This window comes from Barbus barbus (assembly GCF_936440315.1).
Source record: "Barbus barbus genome assembly, chromosome: 26".
Lineage (NCBI taxonomy): Eukaryota > Metazoa > Chordata > Actinopteri > Cypriniformes > Cyprinidae > Barbus > Barbus barbus.
In genome coordinates, this window is record NC_136754.1 from 1,452,099 (window position 1) to 1,472,234 (window position 20,136).

General features: G+C 33.9%; 1 protein-coding gene across 6 annotated transcripts in view; it reads left to right on the top strand.

Moving 5' to 3' along the window:
* eps15l1b (epidermal growth factor receptor pathway substrate 15-like 1b) overlaps positions 1 to 20,136 on the top strand; it is a 78,481-nt gene that overhangs the window by 16,011 nt on the left and 42,334 nt on the right. For 3 of the 6 annotated variants that reach the window (XR_013782100.1, XM_079380249.1, XM_079380248.1), the window contains exons 17-23: positions 325 to 474; positions 5,832 to 5,943; positions 6,332 to 6,420; positions 6,998 to 7,058; positions 9,632 to 9,714; positions 11,068 to 11,155; positions 17,718 to 17,863. Coding sequence is in view for 5 of the 6 variants with exons in the window: in XM_079380249.1 (XP_079236375.1) it covers positions 325 to 474; positions 5,832 to 5,943; positions 6,332 to 6,420; positions 6,998 to 7,058; positions 9,632 to 9,714; positions 11,068 to 11,155; positions 17,718 to 17,863 (729 nt within the window). In the remaining variant the exon portion in view is untranslated. Of the gene's footprint in view, positions 1 to 324; positions 475 to 5,831; positions 5,944 to 6,331; positions 6,421 to 6,997; positions 7,059 to 7,968; positions 8,097 to 9,631; positions 9,715 to 11,067; positions 11,156 to 17,717; positions 17,864 to 20,136 lie in introns of those variants that run through there. The other 3 variants (XM_079380252.1, XM_079380251.1, XM_079380250.1) reach the window with 2 other exon arrangements.

Consider the following 20,136-nt stretch of genomic DNA (forward strand, 5'->3'; position numbering starts at 1 on the left):
CAATTGACCTTTCAGAGAGCAATGCTTATGCATTAATATTTAAATACCAAATCACAAAATTCCTGAAAAAAAAAAGGATATTTAATGACAAATATCCTGAATCTTTTTTTTATAATTGCAAAATGGCACTATAGGTGATGTTAAATTGAGAATGCTGTGATTTTTGACATATGACCAAAAAAATAACATTCTGACAAAAATAAACATTTTTGCAACCCCAGTGTCCAGATAACTGTGATTGATTAATTATGTGTAATTGTCTAAACTTCTTTCTTGAAGTACCTGCAGTAAAGTGACGTCTGTGTTGTGAACGTGTCCCCTCAGACGCGCAGTGAGCTCAGTGAGATACAGGAGGTTCAGCGGGAGCTCAATAAGACCATTGAGCGCTACAGCAAAGCTCTGAACGACAGCACGACCAGCCTGGCCGAACTGGACCAGCTCATCGCTGAGGAGAGCTCCACCGCTGGCGCCAAGGTCAGGAATCACGCACACTTCACAAATGTCCTCCTCGTGTGCTCCTGTGGCCTGAAGTGCACCTGATTTTGAGAGACACAGGTGTATGTGTATGTTGAACTTTAAGGCTACATGGGGCAACTTTTTGATCAATACTGCTGGGCAACTTTGGTTAATGTTGGCATCAATGAGCAACTAGGTGAGACATGGGGGTCTATAACTGATTTAAAATATGCAGATAGAAATTTGTTACCCATTCTCAGTGGGAAAGTGCCCAAGCTACATTGCTTCCCAGCAAAATTGCTCAAAATGTTGCCCCGTGTATCATCAGCCTATGGAGATTTTTCAGGTTCTTTCAACTTAAACTGGATGGACAAATGTGTGGCCCGAGTGAAACCAAGCAAATAGTAACCAGATTTACATTTTTAGCTGTTTGTGAAATGAGTTTAAAGAATTACAGGGTTCTCCGTGGTCATAGAAATACCAGGAGATTTTGAAACTAAGGTTTTAGATTAGTTTTAGTTTTTACTCAGCTTTTAGTTGTATATTACATTTGTTCATTTGCAGCAATGACCATTTTTTAAAATACTAAATGTTTTTAATTTAACTTTTCATTTTCCGTCGGTCTTAGTACACGATGTAACTATAGAAGAGTCAAGCTTTAAATAGGAAAATTATCGAAACTCTTTGGTCATTTTTTGAGCGAGATGCTAATGGTCTAATCCGATTCAATGGTCTATGCTAAGCTAAGCTAAAAGTGCTACCGCCAGACCCGGAGATCGACTGAATGGATTCAAAAACAGTAAAACTCTACTGTTTAACTCTAGGGGAGTTTTCATAAAAAGTGGAGTGTTCCTTTAAATTAATGAAAATGATTTTTAATTTTTAAGTTTTAGATTTAACTAATAAAATTATATGCCATTTTAAACAAAATTAAGAAATTTTGACTACATATATAGGGGAAAAATAGTCCAAAGAATAGTATATGACCAAAAATTTATATCACGGTATTTTTCAAAATTATACCGGTTTCACGGTCTATGACGGTATTTATTTTTTCCGTGCATCACCGAGTGTTAACCACATTTTCTACTGATTGAGAGAGGAAATACTGCAGTACACTGACTTAGAACGTCCTTTTTTAATGTCATGAGGAGTGAATATTTTAGAAAAATTCCACATTAATAGTGACTAAACACAACCCATTAATACATGTTAACCAGGAGTTGCTCTCATTTATAATCGCGACATCGTCTGATAAAATCAACAAGCCTAACTAAAGAGCTGCTATGCGGTGGCTTTGGCTATTATTAACAAAGTAACAAACTAAAAAACAACAAACAAAAAAGCACATAATATTAACAGACGAACTATGCTCATATTTATAATTCCAAACAGTCAGTTAGTGACAAGTGCATGGAAATGCTGTTTTGTACTCATTTACTAACGAGTCTGCTGCGGTACGTCCAGCTGAATGCGCTGCTTCTTTACCGCTCACTGCACAGAAGAGACCTTGCGCTCGTGGGGCAGAACTAGAGATATCTTCCAACTGAACCATAGCTAAGGTTTATCCAGAAAAGTTGCAAGGTTTGTCGGTATGTTCCTTCTTATGGAAAAAAAAAGCCGCTAAAAGGGCTTATAGTGTATATACAGTGTAGGCTGGGCGATATGGCCTAAAAAATTATCACAATTTTATTGTTATTTTACATTTTATTATTGGGTTATCACGAGAATTTTTTTCATATCAGTCGATATCGCTAATTATCACGATAAATGTCAAATCTTTATTTCTTTCAAGTTTAAAGCCAGAATTTTGCTTCATTTGCTAATTTTACAAAATAAATATCTAAATAGAAAAATTAATTTCTTCGTTTCTGCATGTTCTAATGAGTGAGATTGTTTCAAATAAAGAAACAGGTTTGGGTTGCCCGATAATATTAATTATAATATCCATTTTTTTTCTCTTAGAAATGCACATTTGATAGTAGCTTGAGTTAGGATGCAGAGGTAATTATTACATTTTTAAAATCAGTAACATCTGTAAAAATTGTACCAACCTCAGTTTTATATGGTTAAATTTATTCTGACCAATTTTTTTTTTTTTTTTTATTAAGCTTATGATCTCCCATAGTAGCATACATTTAAATCATGATAAACACAATTAAAACCACACATATAACACCTCAATACCATGGTAAAAATATAACTATAGGGTTTTTAGGTAGCCTGTTTGTATGAAAAACAATAGTCTAAAAACATTCAGTATACATGCACACATACTATAGCTTAATCACAAATACATACTATAATTATATACCATTACTCCTGTAATAAAATTCAGTGTGAATATCCCAAATTTCTGCCACAATACCTTGGTGCAGTGAGTGTTACTACAGTAAATCCATGGTAAATGATGGCGATGTGTAGATTGAAAAGCCTTCTGACTGTCTGTTATCGTTATCGAATTATCGCCCAGTGCCGTCCAAAAGTATTGGAACAGTAAACCCAAAATTGCTGTCTCTATCTGATGTGAGCATAAGTATTGGGACAGTTGCCTCTCAGGTCTTTCTAAGTGATCAGCTGTGTCCTGTTGCATTAATTAACAAACCAGGATGAAGATGAGGGAGCTGACTTTAAGAGAAAAGCAAGCAATTTGGATGCTAAAAGAAAAGAGGAAGTCAATTAGAGCTATAGAAAAAACAAAGGGCATGGAGAAATCAAGAGTTTGGAAACCACCAGCGACACCAGCAACCAACAACGGCCTGATCAGCTGAGAAAACAACAGTAGTTGATGACAGACAAATCTAGAGTTTGCAAAAAAGCACAAAGGTGAGCCAGACGAGTTTTGGAACTGTTTATGGCCCGATGAGACAAAGATGAACCTTTATCTAAGTAATGGGAAAGCAAAAATGTGGAGAAAAAAAGGGAACTGCAATGATCCCAAGCATACAGCCTCATCTGTAAAGCATGGTGGAGGTGGTGTCATGGCATGGGCATGCATGACTGTCTCTGAAACAGGCCCTCTCAACTTTACTGATGACTTAATGTATGATGACAGTAGCAGAATGAATTTGGAAGGGTACAAAACCATCTTGCCTACCAATATTCAAGAAAATGCCACCAGATTCATTGGGAAGTGCTTCATATTGCATCAGGACAATGACCCAAAACACCCTGCCAGTTCAGTCAAGGAGTTTATAAGAGCAAAGAAATGGAAAGTGTTAGATTGCCCAAGTCAATCTCCAGATTTAAATCTGATTGAACATGAATTTCAGCAGCTGAAGAGGAGAGTAAAGGCAGAAACTCCCCAAAACAAGCAACAATTGGAATTGGCTGCATTAAAGGCTGGGAAAGTCTTTCAAAGGATGAGAGCAAGAGTCTGGTGATGTCTATGGGTCACAGACTCACTGCTGTGATTGTGTGCAAGGGATCTGCAACTAAATACTAGCTTTTAATCTTTTATATCTGCCTTATGTTCAACTGTCCCAATACTTATGCTCACATCAATGAGTGGGATGAACTCTAAAAGTGCTGTTCTTTTTATTTGGTAAAACATGTATGTGTTGGATCACTCAATAATAAAATGTGACATTCTGTAGTTTTGTCTCATATTCATATTTTAATCATGTTTGTAAATGTCTTGACTGCACAGCCAACAGAGCAATTTTGTCTTTACTGTTCCAATACTGATGGAGGGCACTGTGTATATATATATATATATACATATGAAGTTGCACTCGTGTGTGTGTGTGTGAGACACGGGGGCTGATGGCAGCTGGCGGTGTATATTTGAGGCTGAGTTCACGTTCTACTAGTTCTTCAGCTTCAGTTTAAGAACTTTCACGCTTAGTAACACATACAGCTGTGTCCTCGCCACAGTGCAACAGTGAAAAGAGACCCCTCTCAAACAGTGTCGCATTCCGAACGTTGTTTAAACGACATATACTGGTATTGCGGTATTTTAAAAATTCATATCATAAGAAAAATAAACACGGATATTTGGTATGAACCGGTATACCGCCCAGCACAACAAAAGACAAAAAATTTTTTAAATTGTGATGAGGCTTTTAGTTGTTTATTTGCAGCAATGACCATTTTTGTTTAAAATATTAAATGTTTTCATTTAAAAAAAAAGTTTAAATTTGATAACATTTAGTCTGTTACATTTTCACACATTTAGTTTTAATACTTGTTTAGTGCTTGTTTTAGTAATTTATTTTGAGCAGTGTTATATTAATATTTTTATCATTATTTACGTAGTATTTATTAATATTTTGAATAATTTTTATTTTTGTATTTCACTTTTCATTTTAGTTTAAGTTTAAATTTTGTAGCTTTAGTTTTATTTAAGTTTTAGTAATTTTAGTATTTTAACTTAAACCTATATTATTTTAGTTATTTGCCGCAGCAAGATTTCTAATTTTATCAAATACATTTTTTTTTCTCCCCAAATATTTATATTTCATTTCAGCTCCATTTCAGTTACTGAACACTTTTTATTTTTAATAGATTTTGTTAGCAATAACAATACTAAAATTGACTAAAATATTTGTGATTTTTGACAAAATTATTCAATAGGGTGAAATAATGACTAAATTGAAAGAAACATTTGTCAAAAGTAATAACCTGTGACTAAAATAAAATTACAGTTAACACTTTTCTGTTAAACAGCGGTCATGGGAAACCTGGAATTTTTACATTGTGATTTCCAACCCTCGAAAAAAACCATGGAAATGTAATCATGGAAACTATAAATATTTATTTGGATAAAAATCTCTGAGAAGATTTTATCCAGTTATTACCATATCCAGTAATAATGAATGATGGAAAGGTTTGGAAACTGGTTATCAGTGTATTTACCGTAAACATGTTTTCTGTTTGTTTTTACTAATTGAGGAGTAATTTACTAAGTGCCTTGGTAAAAACAAAGGGTAAATACAGACAACATTTTAACTTTAGAAATCACCTCTACAGTAACACACCTCCTTGAACTTTGAATAATCCTTAAATTGTGAAGGAAATATGGTTGGAATGTTTGGTCTTACTGTGTTTCAGTCCACATGTTTGTCCTCATTTAAATTAACTTCAGTTTGGCCTTCAATGGAAAGGTTAAAGGGAAACCACACAACACCACACTCATGTCCGTCAGAGTGCCTTTACTCTTGTTATTGTTAATGTAATTACGCCACACACTGGCCCACTGTCAAACAGCTCACTCTTTCTGTGACGTCTGACGTCAGAAGATCCAGCGCAGGAAATGAAGACGCGGCCTGTAGAGCTGAACGATGCCCTCTTCATACTCATTACAATGATAATATTTTCCCTGCAGTAAGAGGAGCAGAGCAAACACGAGCTGAATGCTGTGTGTGTTTCATTAGGATTCATTGGTTAAGTCCAGGATGGCCATGTTTAACAGTAGCGGCTCTCAAGGCCTGAAAGCAGACCCCTTCCAGAGCGAAGACCCCTTCAAAAGTGACCCCTTCAATAAAGGTTGGCTTTCGTCTGCCCTCATGCATCAAACACATTCAGTTCACACTCAGTAACTGTTTCCATCCTCCTGTTGTCATGCAAATTATGGGATATTGCATAAAATTGCAATTGTGCATAAAAAAGATGCACAATTCAGAGTTTATATCTCACAGTTATCACAAAAAAAATCTCAATTACAAGATATGAAATCAGGATTGCAGCTATTTTTTTATTTTAGTGGCAGAAACAGATTGCAGAGTAAACTTTCATTGATATTTAATCCAAATGTAATGACAGACATTTAATTATGACTTCCCTTGTTAAGGCTGGATGTAAGAAAGAAGTACTGATGAAATGGTTTCTGAATGAGTAAACAATGTTTTTGACGTTTGCGTGAATTGTTCTCCAGCTGATCCGTTTGGAGGAGATCCGTTCCAGCAGAAAGACCCGTTCACTAACGCTGATCCCTTTGGTGAAAGTTCCTCAAATCAGTTCAAGGTAAATTTAAAAAATACTGGGAATCGGAGGCCATGTTTTACCAGAAAGAACATGTTTTTTGCACATTTATACAAAGCTACCATGACAAATGATTGCTTTTAAATTAGTGGAAAATCAGAGCAGGATCCAATTTGTGTATTTTCATGCATACTCATTGTCATTCCTACACGATGTATATTGAAATGGATGGAAATTATTATTTTGCTGTTTTGTAAATTATTGTAGTTTTAAAAATGTAATTCATATTTCTATGACGATTTTATGTTTTATTATTGAATGTCTGCATCTGGGACAAGGGTAACATCTAAGCATATGAAAGGCATTTGAAAAGTAGCAAAAATAAGTGAAAGCATGATAAAATATGTTTATGGAAAAGTTTAAATCACTGTTTGGTTTTGGGGGTTTTTTGCATTTAAAACATTAAATCAAGCACAAGTAACACATTCTTCTCTTGGAGAGCTTGCATGTGGCAGCATGTGAGCTGATATTTTGGGTAATGTGGAGAGAAACATGTCATAATGTACGGTTAGTGCTCTGTCATTCCCATGATGCCCTGTGGTTTCTCTGTCTCTCACAGACCAGTCCCTTCAGCAGAAGAATCAGCCAGACTTCGATGAGTCCCAAACCTAAAAACTCAGGTACGGTGTGCATTCGGTCGCCTCTGATCCACTAACCGGCCCCGTCCCGTTCAGTCCCCGTCTTGTTCATCAAACAGATCACGGTGTTCAGGAAGTCAGAATATCATACCATAACCCTATTCCACAATATTACTGTTTTTGATCAAAACAATTAATCCTTGGTGAGCATAAGAGACTTTCAAAAACATTAAGAATATCAAACTTTTGACCAGTGGTGTGTAATCATTTGACACATCAAAAAATGATCTGTTTTAGAGATAAAATATGGTAAGTGATGTTGCGCCACGTCTCTTTGTTTGTTGTTGTTGTTCATCATCTTATCTTTTCGTCTCTTCGTCTGTTAGAGGAAGCTAGTTGGTCTTCTTAGTACAGGAGTGATGCACGATTCAGAGAGTAGATCAAAGATAGAGCTGTAAGAACCAGCTTTCACACAAACACTTAAGTAACACTTCAGTAGTGAACTAAATGAAGACAGTGGAATAATTATAATCATACAGTGTCATACAAGTCTTCAGTAGCGCATAAATCCTCAGTAATAGAGTTTACATGTAGAGTGTGTGTGTGTATATATATATATATATATGTTTCAAAATATGTTTACGTAAATGTAATGTGTACCAATATATTATATTGTTTTGGCTTTTTAAAAAAAAAAAAATTTTTTTTATAAAATATTCTATTATTCTGTCCAAATTTGCATTTGGTCTAAATGTAGACTACTGTAAGATTGGAAATGTGTTTTCTTGGCCATTTTGAAATATATTTTGGTATATGATGGTTGAAATATATACATGTTTGTGTGTACATGTATGTATTTTTAAAAAGTAGAGGTCAGCGTTTGTTTTGAGGCATAGCCTCCAAATTTCCTGTAGCATGATTCTATTAATAGCGTTTTTACGTACACGTTTAGCTACAGGCCTTCCGAAAATAGTCCCGTCAGAACAGGGAACGCTTTGTGGCTGAGCGTAACGGAAAAGCGTCAGGAATCCACACAGCTGTCTTCTCTCTCTCTGTTTCTGCCCTGCTCACGCTGAACAGGTAAGCTCTTTCTGTGCGTCCCGTCGGAGGAAGCGGGGTTCATTTATAGGAAACACACAGACTGACGTGCTCCTGAAATAACTCTTTTTACTGGAACACTAGAGTGTGTGTGTTCGGAGCTGTTAGTGGTCTCACACTTACAGATGCGTGAAGGAAACACACGCGTTTTACTAGCTCAGCTTTCTCACAGCAAACATACCAACTTACAGTCGCTTGTCTTCTTCCCTCCTTCATAACTTCGTCTGTGTTCATAATTGGGTCATTTTTGTTGTGAACCTTTAGAACTTTAGCGCTTTTGTATGTAATTGTAATTTTAGGAAGTGTTTCTTTGGAAGTTTCAGATGCATTAAATTGATCAAAAGTGACAGTAAAGGCATTTATCATGTTACTGTTTCAAATAAATGCTGTTCTTTTGAACTTTTTGTTCATCAAAGAATCCTGAAAAATAAAATGCATCACAGTTTCCCCAAAAATATGAAGCAGCACAACTATTTTCAATATTGATGATAATCAGAAATGTTTCTTGAGCAGCAAATCAGTATATTAGAATGATTCCTGAAGATCATGTGACACTGAAGACTGGAGTAATGATGCTGAAAATACAGCTTTGATCGCAGAAATAAATTACATTTTAATTGATATTCATATAGAAAACAGCTATTTTAAATGTAATAGTTTTTTAACAATATTACAGTTTTTCTGTATCTTTGATCCAATAAATGCAGTCTTGATGAGCAGAAGAGACTCTTTCAAAAAACATTTGAAATATTTGTTAGTGAATATTATTAGATTTATTAGTATAAATTGATTATTTATAGGATAAAAATGAACAGGCTGGAAATAAAGAGAGAAAAGCAACTGGCTTTTTTTAATTAAAACAATATTTACAAGAAAACATGTTTAGTTTAGCAGAAAATTAAGAAATATTTTTCTATTTTGTTTTTGGATTAATTTAGAGTAATTTAATTTATAGAAGTTGCACCCCGAGGTATTATAGTTAACTAAAACTAAAAATTAAACTAAAATTAATTTTGTTACTTAAAATAAATGTTAATGGAAATAAATATAACACAACAAAAACACAAAATTACTAAAACATTAGCTAAAATTCAAATGGAAAATAATAAAATCTATAATATCTCAGTGATACTAAAATATCGTTGTGAGTTTTTTTTGTTTGGTAATTTACAAGTTATATTAAGACATAAGATGAGGGCATAAAAATGTACTGCGTAGTAAGTAGGAATGGCTCAACTGTATGACTCTTTCATAACATCGTCATTAGTTAATCAGAAACATACGTCATAGATGGAAAACAAAAACAGCTGCAGATGGAAAACAAAATGTGTGCTTTTCAGGAGCTGAAAGTCATGGAAAATGAGAAACACTGGCCACATACCAGCCGCTCTCTTAAAATAGCACCTGTGTTTGTGCCGGACAGAACTGAGCATTTGCAGTGGACTGAAACGCAGCAGCCGTATTACTAGATCTTTCCATCTAATCATTTGCTTGTGCTTTCTCTCTTTCATAAACAGACCCGTTTGCTGCGTCAGACCCATTCGGTAACGACTCTTTTGGAGGGAAAGGTGGTTTCGCTGATTTCTCTCAAATGTCAAAGGTATGTTCAAAAGAGAAATCTACAATATTTCAGCCAGATCAATGCAAGCTCAGCTCGTTTACACTATCAGCATGCATTTGGGAAATTTAAGTTGAGAATACTCAAAATTTGTTAAAGGAATGGCATACTGCATATGCATTCTGCACACTATAAGCAGCATGTGAACTGTTGATATTCATAGAATATCTGAATACAGATCTGCTACATTTGTCAAAATGTAAGTTATACAACCAGAACACATTGCATGGGTTACCGTATCCCACAATGCAATAACCCCGATCTCACTTTCCATTTCAGGTGTGATGCATGAAATATGAAATGATTTTTAAGACAATTTTAGCAAGAAAGCAAGATTATTCATAAAGCACATTTCATGCAAAATGATAATTTGATGATTTTTTTTAAATCATAAAATGATTAAACAATAAAAGCAAAGGATAAAATAGATTAAAATAAGATGATTTAAAACAGTTAATAATGTTTTTACACAAAAGTACCTTAAATATGTAAAATGAACTAATATAGATGCGACTGACGTGCAAAAACATGCAATTAATGCCATGTTCATATCTAGCATAATTCAATTTGAAGTGTTCATAGTGTTCATTATATTTGTTGTAGTTTCCATTCGCCGCTATATAACTTAAAAAGGTCTTAAAATGTCTTAATTCGCCCCTCCACAAATTAAATCGGAGCAGAACGTCTTAAATGTATAAAGTCACGGCATTAAATGTCGCATAGAAATTAATATCATCCTTAGTATTTTGTCTTGTTTTCTAGTACAAATATCTAAACATCCTTAGATCAACATGCATTTATACTTGATGCAAAATAAAGATTTGAAGTCTTGTTTTTTTCAGACACTGAACCGAATTAAGTGAGTTTTCTGAGCCCATTGGCAGATATTTGTTCTTCTATAATTATAAATTCACATTTTCATCGGTTTCACATAAAACAAGACTTCTTATTCTAAGTAATTTTGCTTGTCAAGTGCATTTATCTTTAAGATTTAAGAATCTTAAGACAAAAATAGACAAAAATGATTTTTTTTACAGTGTGTTCAGAAGGTACCGTAAAATTGGAAGTTGTATTTTCAAATTTTGAAGTGTTGCTTATAAAACAAATTCCTTTGTTCCTTAAGTTTTCTTTACTCAGAAGTCTTAAAAAATCTTAAATTTACCTTCATAAAACCTGCAAAAAGCCTGATCTAAGTTTTCCCCAATTATGACAGCTTCCGCTTTTGATAACCCAGAAAATGTAAAAGGCTGTATATACGTTGCAGTAAGCAGTTAGTCTTTGTGTGTAATTATTGATTAGTGTAGATGCAGTGTTGAGATTTGTGTTTGTTCTCAGAGCTCAGAGCCTCAGAGCCGAAAGCCGACGTACCCGCTTCCTCCTCCCAAAAAACCCGGACCGCAGAGACCAGCACCGCCTCCTTACGGTGAGAAAAGCCTGCCAGCATCAAAGTGTGATTTACTGATTTAATGATCACATTCATCTGATAAGCATGAGAGTGTGTGTGCATGTGACTTTTAATTATATAAAAATGCATTACGTTTATCTCGCTGGTTTTATTATGCGGTGAAGAAGAGTGAAATGAAATGTTTATCTGGTGTAGTAATATTATTATTATAATATTAAGTGCTTTTTGTGTTACATGCTGATGACTATAACCAAATTTAAGAACCGCAATCTTTATTTTAAATGAGATCTTTAGAATAAATTTTCGATTTTATGATGCATGCTTGATTTATTATTATTTCTAGACATGTTTCATGTCAGGGAGTTGTAAGACTAGTTATCTTTATCCAGCTATAACCAGGCCCAGACTCATCCCACAGTAAAAATGTTTGTAAAGCGCTTCTATTTGTTTCCTAAAAATTGTTATTTGAGCCGTATAATTGTATAAATCATCCTTTTAGTGTTGAGAATACTCATTGGATGAGCATCTAGTTATACTTTACTATTATATACTATAATAGTAATTATTAATATTTTTTAACTGAGCCTTTATTTATACATTTTCAGTTTTAATTTCAGTTTAAGTTGTGGCACTTTTGTCAATTAATTTAGAGTTTCAGAATTTTAGTACTTTTTTTAATGACTTATTTCAGTTTGCTGCCAATGCAAGATTTATAATTTTTTAAAATTTGTTTAATTTAATTTAATTTATTATTTATTTTTTTGTAATTTTGTTTTGGGCTTTTGTCATCTTTATTAGTTTTTAAATATATATTTTTTTCAGTATTAAAACTATTAATTGTTTAATAGTTTTAGTTATAAAATATAACCATATAATATTATAAAAAAATATTATTAGTTGTAAAATATATAATATAATAATAACAACACTGGTAAATATTACAGATAGTTATGTCACATAAATCCGATACTTTCCGATCTGTTTAGTGCACCATAGACTTCCATTGTAAGCGCAAGTTCTGATGAATTATTTTCTATGGTAAAGCCTGATTTATATTGAAACTGGAGTATTCTTATAAGTAATTATTGAAGTTTTAATTATAAACACCTTCAGACTTGTACCACATTTCACAACCCGCATCAGACATTTCAGCACACGCAAACAAACTCAATAAAAATAACAGATCATGCAGAGTGAGTCTGATAGTGGAAAGGCAAGCACTTCCCCATTTTAACGATATCGAAGCGCATCAGTGCGCTGTGAGCTCATCGCAGGACAGCTGTGACAGGGAAGATAAGAGTCGTCTTGGTGTGAGATATTCAGCTGCTGCAGCATCACGCAGAGAAGAACAACAGACGACTGCAGGTTTATTTGTCCATAGTTCACCCAAAAATGAAAATTCTGGCATTTACTCACCCTCATGTTGTTTCGAACGTGTGACTTGCCTTCCTCTGTGTTCACGCTGTGTTTTCCATGCAATGAAAGCATATACAGTACTTGTTTGGAAAGTTTTGAGAAAATTAAGTCTCTTCTGCTCACCAAGGCTGCATTTGTTTGATCAAAAATACAGTAATATTGTGAAATATTATTACAATTTGAAATAACTAAGTTTCCTATTTAAGTATGTTAAAATGTATGAATTTTCAGCATCATTTCTACTGTCTTCAGTGTCACATGACCCTTCAGAAATCATTCTAATATGCTGATTTACTGCTCAAGTAATATTTGCGCTCAGTTATTAATAATGGTTCTTCTTATCAGTGTTTAAAAAAGCTTTTGCTGCTTAATATTTTGCGGAAACATTTTTTTTCAGGATTCTATAATGAACATAAAGTTCATAAGAACAGCATTTATTTGAAATAGAAATATTTATCAATATTGTAAATGTCTTTACTGTCACTTTTGATCAATTTAATGCCTATTTGCCGAATAAAAGCCTTATTTAAAACACACACACCAAACATTTAAATGGTGATATATCATGATTTCTGCATAAATTCTGAAATGTTTCTTGAGCAGCAAATCAGAATGATTTCTGAAAGATCAATTGTAATAATATTTCACAATTTGACCGTTTTTACTGTATTTTTGAGAACATAAATGCAGCCTTGGTGAGCAGAAGAGACTTCATTAAAAGCATTTAGAAATCGTATTGTTTCCATACTGTAGTCATACAAATTCAGGTTGTGAATGACATTAGGTTGAGTAAATAATGACAAAATGTAATTTTTGGGTAGTAATAGAGTAAATAAGGGTGTTTTTCCTAGAAGAGATTGCTTTGTTTGTGTATTTGCAAGATTTGCATTCGTGAGAATGTTTGTTTGTGTTTTCACACGTGTGTCACAATGTGTACACAACATGCCTTTGTGTGTGTGTGTGTGTGTGTGTGTGTGTGTGTGTGTGTGTGTGTGAGAGGTCCTTTAAACTCAGCCTTGATGACCTGCATCCACATATAGAACGGGTGAATCCGGATTCAGATCATCAAAGTGTGTTGTCAGCCTCTGTTTGGTCGACACTGTGAATCACTGCTTCCTGCGGCGTTATCAGCGCTGTGGAGGTTACCCGGCCTCTAACATGACTAGATGTGTGGTGGGTGGGTCAGACCTCTGTGACCGTTTATACATTTAGCTGATGCTTTTATCCAAACATGAAGAATTGAAGTGATTCGTCCTACAAGTTCTGCGATTGTTCAGATGGTGAATTTTTGGGTAGAACACTTTACAGTAAGGTTGCATTTGTTAACATTAGTTAACTACAGGATGAAAAAAATACTTCTAAAGCATTTATTAATCTTACTCTATTTTCCGTTTTCATTTAAAATTTTAATATATTAAACTTCATATATTCAAATTTTATTAAATAATTATATTTGTATTATTAACAATATGGATGTATAATTAAAAACATCATTTTACAAAATTGCATTACAGTAATTAGCTATATAATGAGTTATATACATAATATTTGATTAAAAATCAACATAAAAAGCATGAAAAATTTATATAATGCAATTATATTTTTACATGTAAATTTATTTTACTATTAAAATGTATATACTATAAAACAAAAATAATTTACAATAATAATTACAAAAATTTGTTTAATTGCATAATTCTTATCACGATCATTAAATCATCACAGTAATATAATTTTTTTATTTAAAAAATCTGTATAAAAATAAGTACACTTAATAGTATGTATATATATATATATATTAAAAATGGATGAATTGTAAATAATTAAAATAAATATAATTATTAATTATAAATCGATTTGCTGTATAGTGTATATATCACATAATGTGAGTGAATATACTTAGTAATTGTTTAATTCATGATTAATTATTAATTTATTAATTATTGGAATTAGTCTGTGTTCATACAGGGCCAAATACATTTATTTAATTTATAAACAGCTGGCTGATGTGGTTTACATTTTGTGACAATATAAACAATTAAGACAGATTACTTATAAATTCTAATAAAGATTTATATTTATAAATAGATTTGCTATATATTATGTGCTTTACTTGAGATGTACTTATAGTGGTCGTATAATTCATTGTTAATTATTAGGAGTGTCTGTGTGCATGTTTCAGGCTCAAATACATTTTCAGATAAATATCTGAAGTCAGAGATACTCATGAGTTTGTTTTTCACATTGGGCTCCAGTTAGGACTCTTCCGACACAAAACCTTCTCAGTGAGGTGTTTACACTACTAATTATATCTTGTGTTTGCTGCAGGGGATTGTTTAGTGTTGTTTACTATAACAGGCACAGAAAGGGCATGGGTGGGGTGCTGGTAGTTTCACTACTATCTCTGAGTTAAGAAAGATAAAAGCCCTTCCTCTCCATGCCACATGAGGCCTGTGTAGTGGTGAGAAAGATATAGAGAAGTGAGTTCCTCTAAAGTTCGCGGTTCACACCCTTAAACTGAGCACCAGTGTTCCCACGGCTGGCTGAATATGTTTATGCCAGGTTCTCACACTCCTCTGGTGTAAATGCTGTACGTTTCTGATCTCTATGACCCTTTGCGGCTTCTCTTATGTGTTTGCACTCTGAATGATCCTGCTGAGCACTTCATACAGAATATTAATGGTGCAGATTTCACATATAAATGTTGCACATATAAATTCCTTTGTAAGCCACTTCAATTCTTTAATGCATTTCTTTTTCAGGTGAATCTCATGAAAAAATAAGTAGGTCATATTTTATTCCAAAGTTTAATTCTTCCTAACTTTAGGAAGATTTTTTGTATTGTGCTACTTAACACATTTTACCCCTAAATTTTTATTTTTTTACTATTGACAGTTTACTTTTAAGTTTTTGTTTAATGTTTTGTTTGTTGCTGTTGTTGTTTTGGCAATTATTCACAAACGTGATCATGATTACTGTAATCCAGCATTTACTGTACTGTAATACAATAATATGTAATGTTTAAAACATACTTTATTTACAATTTAGCACAAAGTAAAAGGTTTTAATTGCATTAATGAGTTTAATTGCCACAAAATCATAGCCCATATTTATGTGTATTTCTATCTATCCATCTATCCATCTATCCATCTATCCGTCTATCCGTCTATCCATCTATCCATCATCCATCCATCCATCCATAATCTATCTATCCATCCATCCATCCATCCATCCATCCATCTATAATCTATCTATCCATCCATCCATCCATCCATCCATCTATAATCTATCTATCCATCCATCTATCTATAATCTATCTATAATCCATCCATCCATCCATCTATAATCTATCTATCCATCCATCCATCTATAATCTATCTATCCATCCATCTATCTATAATCTATCTATAATCCATCCATCCATCCATCTATAATATATCTATCCATCCATCCATCCATCCATCCATAATCTATCCATCCATCTATAATATATCTATAATCTATCTATCCATCCATCCATCCATCCATCTATAATCTACCTATCTATCCGTCTATCCGTCTATCCATCCATCCATCCATCCATCCATCCATCCATCCATCCATCCATCCATCCATCCATCCATAATCTATCTATCCATCCATCCATCCATCTATAATCAATCTATCTATCTATCTGTCTATCCGTCTATCCGTCTGTCCGTCTGTCCGTGTCTATACATATACATGCATATATACACACACATCAGATCATCACAGTTATTGTTTTAATAAAAAAAAACATTTAAAAAACATTACAACAGGTATTTTGCATTTAAAATGTATCTAATACAATTTGCAATAATTTTTCTTTATTTAAATTTATTTCACAATTATAATTTTATTTATAATAAAATAATATATGAAAAAATATTTAATTACATTAGATCATCACAGTAATACAATATTTTTTTATTTAAAAAAATCTACATAAAGTACTACAACAGGTATTTTACAAGTCAAAATTTTGCAATACAATTCACAATAACATTTTTGCATTTAAGTTTATTGTACAATTACGATTACATTTTTATATTAAAACATATTTCATTACAGTAATCCATTTAATTGCATATGTTTGCTGCTTGTTCTTGACAGGTTGTGTGAGATTCACCTCATATCGAACGCATTTAAATCTTGTTGGTTGTTATAGTGGGTTGTGGTTGGTGTTGGTAGTTTTTAAAGGTTTATGAATTCTGCTCATAGTTTGAAGAAATGTGGTGTTGGTGCACCGCTGGTGAATATGGGCCTTTTTTACATCCTCAGCCGCTGCAGACCATCTAAAGCACTTGTTTAATCTGAGATAATTAAACGTCTGCTCCAAAATGTAGGCAGGAACATTATAGTGACTTCTAAGATGCCTTATTTTGTCCAAATTGTAAGGCAGCGTCGCATGGGTGCTTTGTGGAGAAAACAATCCCAGAATGCATTGCAGTGAGCGCACTGAAAGAGAAATGTTGATTATAAATATGTTGTATTATTTTATTATATATTATAAATATTGCTTTTATTATTTGAATATTATTTATTTTAAATACAATTATTTCACGCAATAGCAGATATAATCCATAAAAATGTAATACAAGCAATAATGTACTGTTTTACTCAATATTTGGGTTTGTGCATGTTAGAATATGGACTATAGTTTGAGCCTGATGGAGCGGCTGAATTCCTGTGGACTTTGACATTTTGGTTTCTTCAGTTTTCTTGATTGCTCTCACTTCTTTCTTCCACACATCAAGGGTGTCCTGCAACTAGAAGCCTTTTAATCAATCTGTGAAGGTCTTGTTCATTCAGGTTATTACAGAATTTGGACAAAAGCAACTGCATTTATTATAGATGTTTTGTCTTCATTAGTTGATCAACATCATCTGATCTGTCCTGCTGTTAAATAGCCATAATATTAAACAGCAATCATCACTCTTATTAGTGCTTAAATGTTAATAAATTGTTGTTCAAATCATGTGAGATGCACTGTTACTCTATAAAGTGATCAGATTAATAAAGTTCAGCTGCTTTTGACTGAGTTCTACAGCACTTTTCATGATTTTAATAATCTTTTCCTGTACCTGAACTGTTCTGTTGGTGATTGGGTGTCATCTTTGTTTTCTTTGACACTTACTTTCAGGGAAGGATAGCAGTTCAGGGGTTCATAGTCAAGGGTTTGGTGCTCCAGCCGTTCAAAAGACACATACGGACAGAGGACCCGTCTCCTCGTCCTCAACGTTACGGTCTGCGGTTAACCCGTCCTCAGCGTTTACAGACTTTAGAGCTGTAAGTTCAGTGTCATGCCGTCTGATCGTCTCCATCAAGCTAGTTTCTGCTGCTGTAGTTTGTAGTTGCATCTGCTTTATCCCAACATTTGCCGTCGGTGCTTCCTGCGCTGCCGTTTTGTCCGTTTGAATTGTCCTGCGCATGCTAATGCAAGAATCATGCCCCGCTTTACACTGAAAAATATAATTTGGTAAAAATGTCCTCACCCTCAGGTCATCCAAGATGTAGACGAGTTTGTTTCTTCATCAGATTTGAAGAAATGTAGCAATGCATCACTTGCTCAGCAGTGGATGCTCTGCAGTGAATGGGTGCCGTCAGAATGAGAGTCCAAACAGCTGATAAAAACATCACAATAATCCACACCACTCCAGTCCATCAGTTAATGTTAATGAGAACATTTTCAGAAAATGTTCAATTTTGGGTGAACTACTTTAAAGAGCATTCATAAATTATTCATAATTTATTCACCCTCTTGTTGTTTTACAAATCTTCGCTATCAAATGCCTTCAGAACAAGAGGAAGTTCTGTTGTGGAACCAACCCTTTGTTGAAGATTGAACCAGGCGGCCTGTTTGTTTTCAGTCAAACCTTTGATTTCCATCGAACTGGACTCATGAACAGACGGGTCATTCTTAGACGCTGCTAATATGTATGACCCTCAGACTTTTTAAAGTTAGATCAACAAAATGTAAAAAGCTTTTCAAGTTTGTGGAGCACAATAGTTTTGATTTTCATTAAAATGATGATGCACAAATATTGCACAGGAAACATTTGATAATTTATATTATACAGTTTACAGTTTTCATTATACAGTTTCCATTTAGTAGTCAGTAATCTGATTAGAATCAGTAGGAAGCTGTTTGATGTTTTAACAAGCATCTTTTATAATCATTTTCACACAACTTCTGTTTCATCCATGGCAGGGTTGAAGATAAAAATCTGTTTATTTGTCTTACTCCGATAGCTGTTTGTTGTTTTAGACATACATCTCACTAACCATTTATGCTTTGAACAGGATATAACAATTTGCTAATAAGGCACAAAAATAAATGTAATTCCAGATACATTTTCTGAAAGCAGGTCTGTTACATATTTAGTTTGAAGGATGTCTAAAAAAAACACATTTGTAGCTCTTCTCTGGTTTCTGCTACAAGTTTAACACCATCTTTCCTGTGCTACATTATTTTCTTTGACTCACTCGATGATTTCATAATTCAGAAAACAGCATGTGAAAATGACTTTAACATGTTTGACACCAAAAGCTTGAATAATCATGACTCTCATGGTAAGAATAATACCTTTAGATCATTTTAAATGACCGTTCGCATTCCTAAAGTACACTAAATGACCTAACAAACTCCTCATGACAATATGACCTCAGAATGACACTGGTTTAGAAAAGTGAGAAGCTTTTGCCAAAACACTTCCTGTTTTCTGACACAAAGTGGCAACTGGTTTCACCACAGGGTCACAGTTACTTTACACCGTTTTTGCAAATTTATATATTTTTTATTTAAAATATTATGCTTTTAGAATCAATATATGAAATCACTCTCAGTGGAGTTGATACTGAGTTGTATCATTGTGCATGTATCAATGCTAAATTGCAACCTTGTTAGATCATATCAGGAGTAAACAGTTAAGTAGAATTTAACTTTAATAGTTGTACATCTATCATTCAGGTCAAATCCAGGTCAGCTGGGCCTCAGGTGCACCCTGTGCTGCATGTGTTTGTGTGCTGTGCCATGCTGTGCAGTTTGCATGTTGCATGAGGCTTTGTGTTGTGTATGCCGTGCTTCTTGTGCCTGCAGAGCTGTGCTGTAATTTGTCTTTCTTCCAGGCACAGGACACATGAAGGTAAGGTGAAACGTGGGTCTGCCGACCACATCTGAGTTGCTGCATGTGTTTGTGTCAACCATAAAACACCTACTCCACCCTGCGTGCGCACAAATCCCTTCACAAATCACCCTGAGAAATCCGACAGTATATTGAAGCTCTTTTAAACAGCAGCAGCTAATGTAAGACCAGCCGACCAACCGCAGTGAGAAAAGAGCCAACATACAGTTCACGTAGGGCTTTGAAGCATTGAAGATTGCTACAATAAAGCTTTAGAAATTATAGAAACTGTTTTATTGTATGATGCATTTGGGCATTGAAATTGTCCTTTAAATGTCTGAATGCAGTTGCATTAGATGCATTTATCTTAATGTAAAATAGCACACATTTCAAGCATATGTGATCAGAAGAATGCTAAAGAAATAGGGTTTTAACTAG